Below are 18,884 nucleotides of genomic sequence, written 5' to 3'. Positions count from 1 at the left end.
CCAAAGTGCCAAACGGTTCGCTCAGCCACTGTGTTTCTCTTATATGCTTTTTGCCTCCAGGCTGGCGACAGGTCATCAGGACTGTATAAACAAAGCTCCGGAAAGGGCGCGACTCGGCGGAAACTGTTGACCACCACCGGCAGAACCGTTGTCACCATTCCCGGCCATGACGGATTCGTTCTTTGGCTTCGATACCTCGCTCCCGGTGGAGGATGACGGAGGCGGAGGAATCGGGGGAACTGCCCAGGACGATTCCGAGGAGGAGTACGATGCCCTGAATGATGAGACGTTTGGGATGGCCGCTCGGGAGGGTGACTGGGAGGGGCTGCATGAGGATTTGGTACGGATGGACCAGCGGGAAGGGGGCGATGGCGATTCCGGGCCGGACTCCGATCTGGACATCAACTTCTCCGCCGTGAGGATCGACAATCTGGAGATGAACGATGACAACGAGTCGGAGGCGCGGCTGCAGTTGGATCCGAGCGTGTGGACCATGCCGAGTAAACCGGCGACTCCGAGGCCGGCAGCGATTCCACCAGCGCACCGAGAATAGCCGGGCCGGGTAAGTCGAAGTTTGTTACAATCAATGGTCCGACTCGACAGTTTAGCATGTTCTCATCTGGGCTGGTAGCAGGTCTCTTTTTTCAATATAAGTCTATATTTTAATAGAAGGACTCTTCTTTTTTAACAAAAATGTTCTCTAAAGGCACCATTTTCCTTCTCCTTCTCCTGGATTTCTGATTTGAAATACAGTGAGATTCCGTTTCTGGCAACAGATTCAAAAGTTTCAGTTACCAAAATCGTTCGAAAAAAATATTTTTAATGTCATTGGGATGTTGTTACGTTATCCTTATTGAACCATATGATGATCAGACCTTAGAAACATTTCAAAGTATATTTTAGTAGGATAGTATACTTATACGTAAATATCTATAAAAGTCTATGAAGAAACGCATTGAGCAATATTTGAATCAAATTGTGAATTCATTTCGAGGAGTTCCAATACTGGTGTGAATCGCAAGTCAGTCCCATCTGTAAAAAGTAGGCTTTGAAGTTTCCAAACTCGATTTCTATACGAATATTCAAAAAATTCCACAGGATTGGAAAATGTTCAAATCATAATGAAAGTTTCTCAATTTGCTTTTCACTATGATATCTCTCCGAGAAAAATATAAAGATGATCAAAACATGGTTCATTTTTGTGTTATACGGTGCGGAAATCTGTAGTAGGACTGATAAGCGGATACTTTTCACTATGGGACAATTTGACTTGCTGTTTTTTCCTAATTTTTCCGAACAAATCATGTTATCTCGTTAAGATAGCTGAAAGAGCATAGGAAAATATGTTGAAAACTAAATTTTGACGAAAATGCAGATGAGACTGACTTGCGATTCACGGCAGTATACACTTAGAAAAATGTACATGCCAACGTCGTGTGTTTTACTTATAGATTTGCGCAATGACGGAAACCACATGACTTGAGTGTGGTAGCCATATAGATTTCGTCATTGACTTCACGGTTTAATAACATGTGTATCAATATTAGGTTGTCATGAGAAACAAACATGAATGTCTAAATATTAAATCATGAAAACCAACTGATTTGCTTATTGAATTCTAAATGTTGTGGCTTTAGATAGTCATGTGTGATAGAATATGAATATCATGAAACTGAAAGAAAAAATTTGATAGAAGAAATTTTGCTCCCCAAAATATGGATTCGAGGTTTCTCTGCTTGTCGCAAGCTCACTTGAATGTTTTTTTTTTTCAAACAAGTGAGTCAGCAACAATCCATAGTTTGGGAAGCCCGGGATTAGCATATTTTATTTAATTCGAAGCTGAAAGCTAGGAAAATCTGTTAGTGGGATCCGATTTTTCTCTAACACCATACATTATATCCAATGCTGGAAGTAATGCATTTTATTTATAGAAAATTAGAATGAACTCCCCATAATCACATCATCACTAATAGAAGGAAAAACGAATCCGCAAATTTTCCTCTAACACTTTCAGCTTCAGAATTAGCTTCTTCTCTTTGGAACATGATGATGACTGTCGTTTGACACGAGGTTCGACCGCAAATTAGTTCGCAAATGAGGCGAACTTCAACATTTTCTTCTTCTTAAATTTGTCGTCCACATCAAACTTGCTCTTACCGGTAAAAAACTCCAACCCCGGAATTTGCTTAAAATCGGCTTTTATATACGTTTCGTCGTTCATCACACAGCAGCCATATTTTGTCAGCATCTTCTCGTGGAGCTTCCGTGCCCGAGTCGATTATTGCCGCTCATCGTGGTTTGGGAAGTTCTGTACCTTGTATGTATGTAGTCCAGCTCTCTTCTTTGCATTCTGGATGTAGCTCTGCGACATGCCGATCTTTTTAACCAAATCACGGCTTGAGACGTTGGGATTTGCTTTAATCATCCGCTTCACCTTTCCCTCCGTCTTTGTGTTCACCGGTCCCGGTTTTCTTCCAGTTCCTTTGCCGTGGTCCAACGTCAACCACTCCTGGAACCGCTTCAACACTCTGGAGACGGTTGAATGGTGAATGTTCAACATTTTTCCCAACTGCCAGGTGTTTGGAAAGAATTTGTTCTCTCGATTCGCGTTGGTTCACCTCTATTTTCGTTGAATCGAAAAACGAAACTTCGAGTTGCTGTCAAATCATACAAATCAATGAGAAAGTGTGCAAAATTTGGTTGATTTTTACCCAACGGTAGAAAAGTTATGCCCTGTTGAATGTGTCGCAATTATTTCGTGTTCGCCCTTTAAATTCGACCGAAGATATGTCATCAATTTCCTTTATAAATTTAGCCAGAATTTTCTCCAACATTTCATTCACGAAATACTCCTGCAGTTCATCCAAACAATTCTCGGGTAGTTTTCCATGTAAAACCTCCACGGATTCTCCAAAACTTCATTTGAGGTATCACACCAGGAAATACTACTGCAATTATTTCGACCATTTCCACAAAGTTTTTTTTTTTAATTTCTCTTCAATGTTTTTTATGTGAATCGGATTATCACAGAGAATTTCGACGAAAATGGGGCTCCGGGATACGCTTGGCATGAACAATGAAACTAGGTTGTTGTTCAAATAACAAAATTAGGATTCAGAAAACACGACAATATTAACAAAAAAACTAATTTTAATCGTATTTCGAAATGCTGTCAAAAATAGATCCATTTTGTTGCCAAAATCGGGGAGTTCTAAAAAAAGAGCTTGCCAAAATCGGTATCCCACTGTACCTAACAAGAAAATGCTGATTTTTTTCATAATACTATTCCAGGATTTCATTCACTTTTAAAAGTTATCGAGAAAAGCAGATTTTTCAAGAACCATCATAAATTAATCGATAAAAACAAAATAAAATTTGGGTTCTTCGGCAAAGTTACTCCAAAAAGGTTCTTATAAAGCATTGTAGAACATTGTACAGGTATAATTGCCTGAACACAAAAATTTTATTACGAAAAACTTCTTTGCAGACATCTAAAATCAACGAGAACAGAGAAAAAACACCTTTTTCATGCTAAATTGTCTATTCGGACTATTGTGGCTCTGGTAACATAACAAAAACATTTCATACCAATATTCCACCGTTACAGCTTCGATGCCCTTCCCTGGATTTCCACCGAATTTTTCCCTTCCGAATCCTTCTCAGATGCGCATATGTTCGGTGGAGGAAATTGAACAGAACATGATCAAACAACAGGCTCAGCAACTGCAGCAACATCCTCTGGTTCCGCCACGTCCTCCTCCGCAGCAGCATGAAAACCTTCAGCACCAATACCATCAAAACTTAGGACTTGCTCGCCCTCCGCCAGGTTTCCCAACAGCACCTGCGCTGATGAGCCAACCACCACTGACGATACCGGTGAATTTCCCTCCACCGTTGAATATGGGACCTCCGCCGCCTCTCCATCTTCTCCAAACGAACATCCCTCCTCCAGGAAGTGGTCCTCCGTTGTTTCCACTGAATGTGCCTCCTCCGAACTTCCAGGAGCAGCAGAACCATGCCAACTTTAACCAACGTCTGGTGCAGGAGATTCAACAGAACCATCCTCTGTTGGCCCAGCATCGTCACCATCAACAGCAACATCAGCAAAATCGCTACCAGCAGCACAACAATCGTCAAAACTACCACCAACAACAGCATCAGAATCGGCATCAAAACGGAAAGATTAACCGTTCCGGAGAATATGACGAGTATGCCAATCTGATGAGCGAACGGGACAAGCAGTGGCTGCTGGGAATTCAACTGTCTCAGCTGAACAAGGACACTCCATACTTCAACGATTACTATTTTTGCGTGTTCCGTGACCGAAAGGAACGTCAGAAGGGTGAAAATGAACGAGAAAGCAAGGCGCACAAGGACAACACGTTCTATCATCCCTTCACGCAGCAAATGCTTCAGCGCAACGGGCTTATCGGGCGGGAAAGACGAAACTCGGAAAAGAGCCAGGACATCAAAGAAGTTCCCGCCAGGAATTATACTCCACTTCAGTTCGAAAACTCTCTTGGCAAGCTGCAGTGTGGCAGTGTGACCGCACCAAGGAAAATCATCGATCAGGACGTGGTGGCTGAATCGTCCACCAACACAGGAACTGCGGTCTCGTCCGAGGTTCTGTCACAGCGGAAGTCCAGACAAATTTTACTGCATGTTGAAAGTCTGTACAAAATCGCTCTGAAGATGGAGGACTTGAGCAATCCGCTAGCGATCGAAGCTAAGCAACTGCTGAAGGAGAAGAAGGAACGAGAACGTATGCTGGCGCTGGAACGAGGCCAACAGGTTGACGAGCAGAATAACGTCACTGTTAATGGAATCGATGGGTCGTCGGATGCGCAAGAGGATACATTCGATTCAATGCTGGAAAAGCTCCTGCCTGGGCTTTCTCCAGAAGGAGTTCTGATGACTCTGTCAGTTAGGAAAGGAAAACTTCTACTGAAACGCATTCAAGCGATTGTTAAAGATCACCCATTTCGATGGATTCTATGGTGTACAATTTTAACTGCATTGCCTCTACTCCCTAAGCGGGATCGAGACGACCCGGAAGGCCTGTTGAGCCCCCTTTTCGCTCAACTGGAAAGCCATGTAAAATACTCAACCCTCCAGGATTTGCTTCCACTGCTAGACACGTTTCTAAACTCGGACAAACTGCTCCCCCTGGTGCCCAAGTGTAAATTTCTTCTGACTACCGTTCTGACTCTGATCGATCGCCTGGAGCATTTCCACTCCACTCCGGCAGTGAATCTGCCCGCCGAAGCGATCGAGCGATGGAAGACATTCCTCAAGGAACTGTCCCGAGCGGTCGGCGGCGTTGGAATGGGACCGCAGAAGGTCCTGCTCAAACTGGACTCCAATTGTAAAATCATTCGCACGCTGCGGGATCACTTCCAACGGTATCCGGCGCTGGAGCTGGAACTGAAGCTGCTCGCGCTCATCTCGGTCGAGGACAAAAAATAAAAGCTCTCGGACGGACAGGCGGACATGCATGCAAAAGGTATGAAATATTAAGCTTTTTCCGTTTCATTTTAACCTGTGGACCATCGCGCGGTCAGCTAGTGCCAGCAGTTATGGTGCTGCTGAGCAAGCATGCTTTTTCCACCTGAGTTGTACAAAATACAACAGCGCGATCACCGAACGGTTAATGATTATATGTGTAAAAATTACAAAAGTTTTTCCCGTTACTTATTAGAACGGACGAGCAAGTGTTTTGCAGGAAAAAAGTGTAGAACTGAAAATAGTGATTTTCAAAGTTTAGGTAGTAAATAACCATTTTTAACGTGGAAAATAATGATTATAAAATGTTAGCATGATGGAGCAGGCAAGTTATAGATCAAAACAACAAATCTTTCATTTTTTAACGTATATATATATAATTCAGTTATGTATTCCTTTTTTTGTGGCTTTAGTTTCGTTTATTTTGACCCATATAATAACTTTTGAATACTGTATAAGCATATCCAATAACTATCATTAAAGTGAATTCTAAAAGGAGACTATCAGTGGACAATTATTTCAGCCGAAATCATATAACAGTTGCAACCGGATTCCTTTTCGCTCATTCAATACAAAAGCAGTTCTACCAAGGAAGGTTCTACACACTCGAATTATAAATCAATCATCATTGAAGAGGGTAAGCTACCATACATCCACCAAACCAACACCGCGTCACGCCATGCAAAAAATATCACACCATCCTTCGAGCCGGATTTGAACCAGCGACCTATGGATTACTATTAGCGCGTTTCACATCTACAGTCCACCGCTCTACCAACTGAGCTATCGAAGGTGTTGTAAACGAGGGTGCCCAAAGGGCAATAAAAACCAACGTTCCCCTGCCTGGCTCAGTTTCATCGACTGCGACGACGTGAAAACGTGCGCGTTTCATCGACTTTTTCCCCTTCTTCGGCGAATAGCAGATGAGGCAATAGCTGCCTGCCTGATGCTTCAGTTTGATGCGGTTGTGGTGGTCGTGTGTTGTATTCAATGTCGTACCTTGGTGTTGCTACCTCAACTTATTCTTGGTTGGGAGGACGAAAACGACGGAGTGAACGCGCATTCAAATTGATTTTATAATGCCACGTGCTTTTTGTTTGGATGGTTAGCGTGATGCCAACAAACTGGAAGGCGTAACTGATTTGATATTGCGCATCTTTTACATTGTTATCGGGTTTACAGTGAAATAGTCATAGACATGTTACGATAAAAGGATTGAGATAAGCATGTGTTTCTGAAGTATCCGTCTTATGTTTCAGCAAAAACCACGTGTATGTACGTAGTGAAGGTGTCCAAAAAATATCCACCATCCTTCGAGCCGGATTTGAACCAGCGACCTATGGATTACTATTTACTACTTACTCAGAGCTGAGTAATTTGCAACTACAGTCCACCGCTCTACCAACTGAGCTATCGAAGGTGATACAAAGTGGCGCTCTCAGAGGGTATGTGCTGACACAAAATGTGACACTAGTAGATGTGTTATGAATCCTACGTTTCATGCATATTTTGGAATTTCTTTTAAACATGTTTTGCATAAACATGTTTAATGATATATTTTGATAGGCTTCATAAATTGTTGAAATAGTATACCGATGGACAATAAAAGCGAGTATAAGAGCATCACATGTACAGATAATTATTACCAAATTTTGATATACTCTGTCAATCATGAGGGGTTCTGCACAAATTACGTCACGCTTCAAGATTTGGAGGCTGTCAAGCCAAGCGTGACAAGCCTTAAAAAAATTTCGAAGGACTCATACAAAAAACGTGACAAAGGGGAGGGAGAGGGACAAAAAAGTAGAAATTTAGCGTTACATTATTTGTGCACCATCCCTGATTGTTTTTAAAGATGTTTTGCTTGTAAGTGTTTTGAATCATATCAATTTGTCATAAACTGTATGTTCAACAAAGTTTGACGGTCTGGAAAGCTCGATTTTTCAATCATCTTATGAACTTTAATTAGCTAATTCTTAAAATGTTTTTGGAAACTCTTGGTGAGCGATTTATTTTAGGTATTTATGAGCTCTTACTGAAGAGTTAGAGAAACTTTATGCATAAATATAGATGTCAGTTTCAACAGAAGTTAAGAAAAATTTTGGCGTTGTCGTTGTAGGAACTTTATAAAGGAATTATAAAAGCGATTTATAGAAGAATTCTTATTCTAAGTTTCGTAAAAATTCTCCTTTTCAGTAAGAAATTCGTCTCAATTCTTACAGATGTTACAGAAAATCGCGTAAAAATACAGTTAGAAATTACAGTGACCCCACGCAGTTGAATCACCCACAATTTATGAATCAGCTGACTTCAAAAGACAAAATTATTATCAAAGTTGTCACAAAACATCACCGAATTATTTTTACTGATAAGAAACTATGTGTAAAAATAATTCTGTGATGTTTTGTGACAAGTTTGATAATGATTTTGTCTTTTGAAGTCAGCTGATTCATAAATTGTGGGTGATTCAACTGCGTGGGGTCACTGTATATCCATACTTGGGACGCTGCTTACTATTTAAGAAGCAGAAATTGGTTGAATTCTAGAGAAATATCAGAAAAAAATAATTCATAATTCGATAACAACTCAAAATTCATAGTTAAATCTTCCAGACAGATATGCCTTATCAATTTGGCATGCATTTTTTTTTCTTCCAAGAAAACGTAAATAATCTTGCGATAGACTTAAGACTATCAATTGTAGTAATAGAAACTCAATGAACAACTTTAGACTTTCGGCAGCAAATATCTGCAGTATTTCCATTATTGATTAATTCAATTTTCTTAACAAATATGTATGTATCGTCCCAGGAAAATTTGAAAAAACGTTTCACGAGGTGCTGCAACGGATTTTTATTAAAAAAAATCACGACATCAAAATATTAATTCATTTCATTCGCTAAAAAAATATTCCATCTTCTTTTAATTCTTATACTAATAAATTACCATTAGCATTAAGCATTTCGCATACAGACCTACACCATTGTATGAAGGTTGCCTCCTTCCCGTCCGTTACCAAAATCAGAAATTTATGAGTAACCTCTAACTCTTAGGCAAAATTGACGCATCTCCAATAGTCGAGAGCTGTCCTGGCCACGTCGTTGCAAAAGCTGGGGAATGGGAAAGGATGATTGAATGAACACATACTTAAGAAAGACGACCTCTCATAGGTGTTACAGGATGTCGTGGAATTCGAAATTGTGACATGATTCAGCAACAATCATCAACACTTGTCCAAATTTCAATTAGGGAGATTTACGGCTTCGGCGCCATTCGGTATAGTGGTAAACTGTATTCAATCATCTGTATCTTAAGATCCTTATTAGCTAGAAGGTTGATGTCTTCGGCAAAGCTATTCAGTATGTCAAGGACTATCTGGCGGTGAAGAGTCTGATAGATTTTTTTTCAGCTTGGTGGCGCTAGTGACAAATTTTCTTCAATTGTCTGTATCTCAAGATCCTTAACAGCTAGAAGGTTGATGTCATCGGCAAAGCTATTCAACAGATCAAGGGCTATCTGGCAGTGAACAGTCTGATTGGAAATTCATCCGCTTGGTGGCACTAGTAAAAATAAATCTTCAATCTTCTCTACCTCAAGAGCCTTATCAGAAAGCTGGTGTCTTCGGCAAAGTTATTCATCAGAATGAAGGCTATCTGGTGGTAGAGGGCCTGAATGAGAATTTATCCACTAGGTGGCGTTAGTGACAAATTTTCTTCAATTGTCTGTAACTTAACATGCTTATCAGCTAGAAGGTTGGTGCCCTCGGCAATGCTGTTCGGTATATGAAGGGCTATCTAGCGGTGATTCAAAATTCTTGAGATACAGGAAATTCAATAAACTTGCTGAAATTTTTAGCGAAATTTTGCTGAATTCAGCGAACAAAAATGGAAGTTTCCATGGTACCGGTTGGACTCGATTATCCGGAGTATCGCTTTTTGTTCACTCCGGATAATCAAATACTTCGGATAATCGAATCACTAAAAGAAACAATAAAATCTGCGATGAAAGAATTTAAATATTACAGTTGACTCTCCACATCTCGACAGCTCTCCCTATGTCGATGATTTCTTCAGCCCCTTCATTCTGCATACAATTTCCCCCTCCATATCTAGATGGAATAAATGCTGAACATCTCTTCCGAAGACACCAACCTTCTAGCTTTCAAGGTTCTTAAGATACAGGTAATTTGAGAAAATTTGGTACTAACGCCACCTAGTGGATACCTTCTCATTCAGGCCCTATACCTTCAGATAGCCTTCAATCTGATGAATAATTTTGCCGAAGCTTATCTCGATATCTCCATATCTCGATGTGATTTTCATTCCCGATTTTTTCTCCATGTGTCGATATGCCCATTATCTGGATACTAAACCAAAGTTTCGTGAATCTGAATAATGTAGGATGACGCAATGACGTGTGGTTTTCAATCTAAGTCGCGATCTCTCCCTATCTCGATGGTCCATTCGATATCGAGATGTGGAGAGGCTGTATCTTTTTTCGTTGTTTTATTATGACGCAGTGGACTAGCCAGTAATTATTTCTAAAATCATTAGGGGTCTTGAGACCTTATTATCTTGAATTTATGCATAAAAACAGAAAAACCACAAAAAACAGAAAACATACACCGGATAATCGAGTAAAGAATTCCGGATGATCGAGTCACCGGATAATCGAGTCTCCGGATAATCGAGTGCAACCTGTATACAGCAAAAATAAAAATAGCAAAATATTGCTGATCTCAACCAAACATTTTCACAAATTTTACCAGTTGAACAAAGTGAAGCAAGTTACAACCTGTATCTCAAGAATTCCGAAGCACCGTCAGATAGCACTTCATATGCTGAACAGCCTTGCACCAACCTTTTAGCTGATAAGATACAGACAATTGCAGAAAATTTGTCACTAGCGTAACCTAGCGAATAAACTGTTATTCAGACTCTTCACCGCCAGATAGCCCAAAATCTGCTTAATATCTTTGTCGAAGACACCAACCTTCTAGCTGTTAAGAACCTTGAAGTATAGAAGATTGAAGATTTATTTTAATTAGCACTACCTAGCGGATATAGTCTAAATCAAACTCTTCTTCCGAAGACACCAACCTTCTAGCTTGGAAGGTTTTTAAGATACAGGCAATTTGAGAAAATTTACTACTATCGCCACCTTTTCATTCCCTTTAGTCCCAGATATCCTTCAATCTGGTGAATAACTTTACCGAAGACACCAACCTTCTAGCTGATAAGGTAGAGGTAGAGAAGATCGAAGATGCGTTTTTACTAGCGCTAACAAGTGGATGAATTTCCAATCAGACTCTTCACTGCCAGATAGCCCTTGATCTGCTGAATAGCTTTGTCGAAGACACCAACCTTCTAGCTTTTAAGGATTTCGAGATACAGACAATTGAAGAAAATTTGTCACTAGTGCCACCAAGCTGAAAAAAAAATCAATCAGACTCTTCACTGCCAGATAGCCCTCGATCAGCTGAACAACTTTGCCGAAGAAACCAACCTTCTAGCAAATAAGAATCTTAAGATACAGATGATTGAATAAATTTTGCCACTGGTGCCATCTAGCGGATGAATCCTCAATCAGATTTTTCCTCGCCAGATAGTATTTGATCTGCTGAATAACTTTGTCGAAGACACCAACCTTGTAGCTCATTTGGATGTTGAGATGTTCGTTTGAAACCAATTTTGCACCCCTCCTGTCCACGCTTTTTCTATTACCAAGAAAAGGGGGAGGGGGAGGGGGGATGTCTCACTCAAGGTACAACTAACCGCATTTACTTTAAAATTTAAATCAAATTCATTGATTAACTATAGTCTCCGAATTTTGATCATTTGAAAATTCAAGGTCCGTCTCGGGCTTTTAAGGGTTTATCATAGAAATGTCGGTAAAATCTGCTTTGCTGCTAAAACAACTGTCAACGGCTAATGAGTACACACACATTAGGGTTACACTGCGGAACACGTTTTGTCTGAAGCACTAAAATACCGCTATTTACTTAATTAAGGGTTGAATCCATTGCAGTTTTCAAAAATATCATAGCACGTCTAGTTTTCGAGATATTGGCTACTTCTAGGCCAATTTCAAATAAATTCATAGTAATCTCGAGAAATCTTGATTTGAAGTTCTTGACTAAAAATTTAAACATTGCATATACTTTGCAATTGGATTAAATGGACAAATTGATGTGAAATTTGCGAAAAAAAGATTCGGTGAGAATCGAACTTACGACTCCCTGTTCAATAGATCAAAATAACGTTTGCTAATATCATTAAGCAAAAATATACGGCAGACTTAAGTGGGCTGGGCACTTAGTGTGAAAGTGAAAAAAGCTGTAAATATAAAATATTCAGTATTGAATGTTTCGCTTTTATCGAACACAACATCAATACTGTACTGACATTCATTGTTTAGATGTCGTTCCATTAAACTAAGCTTACTGACTGTTGGGGATAAAATATTCTGTGGAACCGACAACACGGACTGACGATGCAAAAGCGGAACCCAGACAACCAAAATGTACGTATAACGAAATCATCTAGAGGCTTGGTATGTGCAAAATTTCACTTATAAGATGTCGAGAAAAGGCTTTCTACGTATGAAAGTGGAGGTGATATACGTGCATATATTATGTGATGAATGATGGCATACAATGCGAGTGGATAAATTTTCTACCGAACTAAGCTTATGCGACTTAACTTATGATAACAAATGTTATTTTAACAGCTGCTACGGATTGATTCGACTTACTTTTTACGAGTGTACGGGACGGAAAAAAATGTACAAATGAACTCAGAACAAAAACGTGTTATGCGAGGAAACTCATCAATCTGACCGTGTTTTGCGGGTTTTATGTAATTTGTATGAATTGATGAGTAATAAACTTATTAAACTAATTCACGTAATAAACTTTTATGTGACTTCTGGTTGTCTGGGAATAGTATAAAATATCATTATTTGTAGGAGGTCAATTTGAAGACCGTGCAAGTTAAAATACAAAAATGTATGTACAGTCGAAGCGCGTTATAACGACATCGCAAGGGACCGTCGCAATAGAGAAAAGTCGTTATAGAGAATAGATATAACATTGAAATATTTTTCATGGGACCGAAAAATGTCGCTATAGAGAGCTTTTGTCGATATAAAAGTTGTCGTTATAACGAGCTTCGACTGTATATAATTAGTTAGATTTAGAATATATTTAAGTAAAATAAATTGTATTTCAGCATTGAAGCTACCATTGCACATTGGTCCCAAAGCCATATCTAGGAAGACAAAAATGATTGCGCAAAAAGTTGCGCAATTAAAAGTTCTAAAAGTGCTCGGAACAAAGTTTTTGCGAGAAATTATCGTATAAAAAGTTATCAAGAAAAAACCGATTTTTCAGTACCACCCTAATTTGTTTGTTAAAAAAAATCATAACTCGCGAACCATAGGAGATAGAAATTTGGGTTCTTCGGCAAAGTTGCTCCAAATCGGTTGTTCTAAAACATTGTAGAACATTGTGTAGTCCTAAATGCGTCAGCAAAAAAGTTTATGTGCTGATCTCGTAAACCATGTGGACCACCCTAATTTCACATCTCTGAAAAATATGGAGAAACTTTGCCGAAGACACCATATATCTAAAATTGACGGTTTAGGCACAATCCTTTTTGTCTTCCTAGATATGGCTTTGGGACCAATGTGCATTGAGAATCCTGCTCTTAGTCTTTGGTTTGTTATTATGTGACTTCCTCTCCAACACTGGCAAGAGCCATGTAAAATCAAATTTAAGGCACCCAGGAAAATTGTCAATTGTAAATATTTCTAATTATACACTGTGTCCATTTAGCTTAAGACCACCTACATTTTAGAACAAATGAAACAAATTTTGTTGAACTTCAAAGTAGTTGTGAATGTTTTATTGAGTACTTCAGTTGTACAGTATTTTGTAATGATTGACTTACGACTAATGAATAAATCTAATTTTTTAGAGCAACTTTATTGATTTCTGCTGTCCATTTTATTTAGGACCATTTCATATATTGTTCGCTTTTACACAGTAAAAGCTATGTAAACAGTGAAATTAATGTGTCAATAATCGGTCACCTTACCATTCCTGTTAATAACCTGGAACATTCGGTTCGGCATACTGTTAACCAAGTTTTCCAGTACAGTCTTCTCAATATTTCCCCATGCCTCCAAAATAGCTGATTTGAGCTCATCAACAGTGGCGTACTGCTTACCTTCAGCATAAATCCTGCGTACAAGGATTCCCCAGAGGTTTTCCACAGGATTTAGGTCTGGGGAGCGCGCTGGCCAGTCCAGCAGATCGATTTTGTGGTCCTTTATCCACTGTTTGGTTTCCTTGCTTGTGTGGATAGCAGCATTGTCCTGCTGAAAAGTGAACTTTTTGCGACGCGTTTCTAGCACCTGGATGTAGTCCTTGCTGTTCATTTTGAACGACGTGAACGCAAGGTCCAGCTTTCCAGATGCACAGAATCCTGCCCAAACCATGCATGAACCGCCACCAAAATTTCTTGTGGTGAAATATTGTTCTTCTTTCCGCAAATCTCTCCAGTATCCATTAAATCCGTCGGGACCATCCAGATTGAACTTCTTTTCATCACTGAAGATCATCTGGAAGTAAACAAAAAAGAAAACATACTTTTTAATAAACATTCCTTAATCACGCTGAAAATTGCTTTAAAAAAATACGCCCTTTTCACAACTTACCATGGTCCACTGTCGATTCATGTTGGCTTTTGCAAAGTTCAAGCGTCTCTCGATGAGGGATGGAGTAAGGTTTGGAGCTTTTGCCTTTTTGGCCCTTTTTATGTACGGACTTTGGACCAAAACTTGACGAATAGTCTCCCGGCAAACGTTCAAATTCAGCTCCTGCTTAATCTGCTTCAGCGATTTTTGGGAGTTCGAAGCGGTTCTAATGATTTCACGTTTCTCTCGTCCGGAAAGCTTCGATTTGCGAGGTTTCTTCCGATTTTTGCCATATCCGGAAGAATTTTTCAGATAAGTTAGGACCACTTGATGTGACCGGCCAATCCGACGAGCAATTTCTCTGATTCCAACTTTATCCCGGTGAAATGCTTCTATTTTGCCTTTCTCCTTATCCGTCAGTGCTTTTCCCTTCGACATAATGAACTTTTTCTTCTTTGAAATTTCAAAACACACGTAAAACACTTGTGGTCTTAACTTAAATGGACACCGCAAAAGTATGCGAAGGACGAATAAACACTGATCCTTCATCATCATCCACCACTACTCGTACATTCGACTGCTTACATAAATAAAGGAAAGTGTCATACACGGAGAACAAAATATAGTGTTCGTAATCATTTTTCCGGTCAATTCAACTATATTTTAAGGTTAATTTGGAGATAACTAAAAATATTGTTGTATTGACAGTATATTGTTAAACATAACTATACCATATAGTTGTTGACAACTATATTTTTGATTGAATTTACTAACGCCAAACGTCAAAATTTAACTATATTTTAGTTGACTCAAAGTGAATTTTATTGAGTTTACAATATTTTGCAATGTTTACTCAGCATTTTGTTCTGCTTTATCAACATATCTGAAAAGATTCGGTGCTGCTTTATCGATCTAAAAAAAAAACATTGCAAAAATGAAAACAAAGGGCGAGTTGACAAACTTGATATGTGGTCTCCTGCGTGAGAGGTGGTCATCTTAGCACCTACACTATTCCTTGAAAGAAGTAAGAAGTAAGTAGATTTGTGAGCATGACTTGAAGTCTAGGGAGGTGAATGTTTCCGAATAGTGATAATAATCAAAATTATAATTGTTATGAGTACAAGTGGATAGCTCAATCAAAGAAGTGTGTGTATTTGATTTGACGTTAATTTAGTGTTGGCGTAAGTTAATTTTATTTCGAAACAACTATTTGTGCGTAAGTAAAAGTAATTGACAGGATTGTAATCTTAACATACAGAAATTCTTCTGCGTGTAGGGTGGGTCATAAATATAAACTGTTTTCCTATTGGATCTGAAAAAAATCTGGTGGTCTTAAGCTAGCTGGACAAAGTGTAACAACGGCAACAATTATATACACAGCTAAATATATGTTGTAAATTTAAGTTTATTTTCATGCACATATTTGGAGCATCAAAATAAACCTAATTTTCATTGACCAATCCAGTATTTTCCAATCGAATTCACTTTAAATTTACACGATCATGTAATATATAGCCAACTTTTTGAGCGTTTTTGTAGTTTTTTTCAGTGCTATTGCAAAATTTAAATGAGGATTATATTGAAATTTTAGATCTAAAACTTCAAATCAAGATTTCTCGAGATTCCTCCTAGGGATTTTTTTTTAAAATTGGTCCAGAGGTGCAAAATAACCTCAGAAATCGAGCCCTGTGCTCAGAATTGATGGACAATTTTTTTGCATAATAACGGTCTGTCGGGGCACCGTGAATATTCAACCATTTTTAGTTGAAAATGGAATGTATATTCGTTCAAAATTACATAATGCTGTAACAACACACGAATTTTGATTTATTTTTACAGTAGACTTCAGCTTACATCACATTGAAAATTAAATATTTTTTTCTGTTGGGAAAAGTTTGGCGAACATTTTGAGCGTTTTTGTAGGTTTTTTTGGTCCTATATCATAATTTTTATTTTTAATTAAAAACTTCAAATCAAGATTTCTCCTAGGGTTTTTTTGTTTTAATTTGCCCAGAAGTGCAGAATGACCTCAGGAATCAAGCCCTGTACTCAGTTTTGATAGACAAATGGACGGTCCATCTGAACTTGAATGCTGTTGACAACTTTTGAGAGCTATACCCATGCGAAGATAGTACTGACTTGCCTCAGTTTTATGTTGAACATGGTGATGTGTCTGCAAATACACACAACCAGCCAATAGTTCATTTCAATCGTATCAAGTTACCCTATTTGACGCCTTTCTTTTGCAGATAGCCGTATGTTATATGCAATATGTTTCATAATGTGAAAATAAAATCCATTTAAACACACACTCAATTCATCTCAAACAATGCAAATCCTAGCTACGAATAATATTCAAATGTTATCGGAAACATTTCCGCCCTTGCCGCGCTAACACGGCAATGCTAGTGCAACTCAATTTTCCTGTACCTTCAAAAGTCAATAATAGTTAATAATTTTTATTGCTTTCCCATTTAGTTTTACTACCACCCATCCGGATAACCGCTGTGATCCATAATAAAAAGGAACAAAGAATTTTTTGCCTTTGCCTTTGCTTTTACCAGTAGCCGCAAAGCTTTGCGATGATAGCCTTGGTTGCATGTATGAATATTTGCGGAGGAAAAAATGAGTTTTATTAACTTTTACATGTGTATCGATTTTCCGACTCAATTGGTGCCGTTCTACGTTAAGGGATAATAATGGTTCCGATATAGGGAGACTCTCGACAAACAAACTGACCCCAATAGAAACACACTGTCGAGGTTGAATTTTGTGAATGGGAGTGGGGTACCTACATCGTGTTCGTTCGACTCATCTTGCATATGCTAATGTTTGCGGCTATCGATGGCCAAATTATTGGGTGAGAAGATTTCGATTTTATGCATTTATAATCGAGATTTATTGGTTCGGTGTCAATTGAGTCGAATCGCTAGCAACATGTCAAACAAATGGTTCAATTTTTGCGCTATGTGTATAAACATGTGATTTGACATTTGTTTCAATTGATTCTGATTTCGATATAGCATTTGCAGACAAATAAAACGATTTCATTGAATTATCATAAATCGTTCTTTCTTTGCTCATAGCTAATTGAAGGGTAACAACTGAATCAGGAAAAGTGGGAAAACGACGGGTTTGCAATCCACTTCGAACAAATCGGGGAACGAAAAAGTGTTTGAGAAAATCACTTAGAAAATAATTGCGGACGAAAATGTTCAAATCCAAAAATTGTCGTACCTTTTGAATATACAATTATTTTATTACCATATCTTATCAGTGATTTCCGTTATGATTTTTCGTGTCACAAAATATAATGTTCAAACATTGCACAGTGGTCCAAGAATAGTTTTACGCGGAAAAATGCATTTTGAGCTTTAGAATGAAACATTAGACGAATTCGGTCATCTGAAAAATTGTGTATTATTTAGGGGAGTAGGACATTTCGCATAATGGACGTTTGGCATAATCAGAATTATATGCCTTCTTTAAAATGCTACCTGTTCTTGTATGAAACTGGTTTATGCGAAATGTCCATTATGCGAAACGTCCTTATGCAAAACGTCTTTATGCGAAATGGGTCACCTCCATTATTTAGGGCCTTTGTATGGTGTTAGAAAATTAGAATGGTCCACATTTTCATAGAAATGGTATGACTTACTTTCTTATTTGTAGATATTCTATGTTCGATTCTCCAGATTTGCGCTCTTGAAAAATTTTAAATTTGGCTTCGATTCATCTTCACCTTAATCAATACGCCCTCAAAAATTTAATTAAATTATCATTATTTCTTAATTTTTATTTTTATTAGAAGTTATTATTACTTTTATTAGGAATAAATATATGCTTATTCGTTACCTGAGTACACCCGATTCTGTTTTTGCACGGGAAATGCGTATCGTGCCAAAAAAGTTTTGAGTTCAAAATTTCAAAAATCGTGCAAAAAAAGTAACACAATTTCTCACCGTTTCATGCAAAACTATAGTTTTGAAGAAAAAAATATGTATGGAAACTTTTTTTGCGCGGCCGTGTAAAAAACATCCGTGCAAAAACAGATTCGGGTGTACTATCTTTTACAAAAATAAGTCCCATATTGTCTAGTGGTTAGGATATCCGGCTCTCACCCGGAAGGCCCGGGTTCGATTCCCGGTATGGGAAACTTTTTACTTGACGACAAACGGCAATCTGCCACACAACAAAAATACATAACAAAAATCGATAAAGTAGATTCGAAAAGATAACCGCCCAACGTGGGGCTCGAACTCACGACCCTGAGATTAAGAGTCTCATGCTCTACCGACTGAGCTAGCCGGGCTTAGGATTAATAATGAAGGATTGAATCCTGTGCAAATTGAGATAATCTTTCATTTATCGCTCTCTGTAACAATCATGATATGCAGCACATCATGAGAGCCTGCTTATCGTATAAGTACTGCTACAGCGCTGATTAGATCGAAGGACAATGAATGATAAAACCCCTCCAAACTCCAAACCTTAGGGGGGGAATACTTGCTATAGGATGTTCAAGGTTCTCGTTCACTGCTCTTATTTATCAAACTTTTTACAACTTGCGATACATTGCCGAAAATGGATCGCTACGAATGGAATCTTCGCTTGCTTTGATTAGCCTTCAAAATCAAATGAGAACGAATTCTGCAATGTCTGCACTGAAAACATTATACAAGCTGG

The 18,884-nt window shown here is 38.5% G+C and overlaps 1 protein-coding gene and 4 non-coding genes across 5 annotated transcripts; 2 read left to right on the top strand and 3 right to left on the bottom strand.

The window, feature by feature from the left end:
• Positions 1 to 166: 166 nt before the first annotated feature.
• On the top strand, positions 167 to 6,002 carry LOC5570492 (protein PAT1 homolog 1). The gene is made up of 3 exons (XM_021845875.1): positions 167 to 471; positions 528 to 562; positions 3,608 to 6,002. Exons 1-3 carry the CDS (start codon positions 167 to 169, stop codon positions 5,464 to 5,466), a joined length of 2,199 nt encoding a protein of 732 aa, XP_021701567.1. The 3' UTR covers positions 5,467 to 6,002.
• A 199-nt stretch (positions 6,003 to 6,201) lies between these two features.
• Trnay-gua lies at positions 6,202 to 6,295 on the bottom strand. The gene is made up of 2 exons: positions 6,259 to 6,295; positions 6,202 to 6,237 (listed from the first exon to the last, which is right to left on the bottom strand). It is a non-coding gene; the product is annotated as a tRNA-Tyr (tRNA).
• A 516-nt stretch (positions 6,296 to 6,811) lies between these two features.
• On the bottom strand, positions 6,812 to 6,922 carry Trnay-gua. Its single transcript has 2 exons — positions 6,886 to 6,922; positions 6,812 to 6,847 (listed from the first exon to the last, which is right to left on the bottom strand). It is a non-coding gene; the product is annotated as a tRNA-Tyr (tRNA).
• Positions 6,923 to 18,281: 11,359 nt separating this feature from the next.
• Positions 18,282 to 18,353, top strand: Trnae-cuc. Its single transcript has one exon. It is a non-coding gene; the product is annotated as a tRNA-Glu (tRNA).
• Positions 18,354 to 18,437: 84 nt separating this feature from the next.
• Positions 18,438 to 18,510, bottom strand: Trnak-cuu. The gene has a single exon. It is a non-coding gene; the product is annotated as a tRNA-Lys (tRNA).
• Positions 18,511 to 18,884: the final 374 nt, after the last annotated feature.

Source organism: Aedes aegypti, chromosome 2 (assembly GCF_002204515.2).
Source record: "Aedes aegypti strain LVP_AGWG chromosome 2, AaegL5.0 Primary Assembly, whole genome shotgun sequence".
Taxonomy (NCBI): domain Eukaryota; kingdom Metazoa; phylum Arthropoda; class Insecta; order Diptera; family Culicidae; genus Aedes; species Aedes aegypti.
Note: the sequence above shows the minus strand (reverse complement) of the source record. Positions and strands in the feature narration are given on the sequence as shown.

What these genes read in the sequence shown, in the direction of transcription:
- LOC5570492 (XM_021845875.1), top strand. Translation starts at nt 167, where the DNA reads ATGACGGATTCGTTCTTTGGCTTCGATACCTCGCTCCCGGTGGAGGAT. An exon ending in GAGTCGGAGGCGCGGCTGCA is followed by an intron (nt 472 to 527) that starts GTTGGATCCGAG and finishes CGAGGCCGGCAG; the next exon opens with CGATTCCACCAGCGCACCGA. An exon ending in ACCGAGAATAGCCGGGCCGG is followed by an intron (nt 563 to 3,607) that starts GTAAGTCGAAGT and finishes CCACCGTTACAG; the next exon opens with CTTCGATGCCCTTCCCTGGA.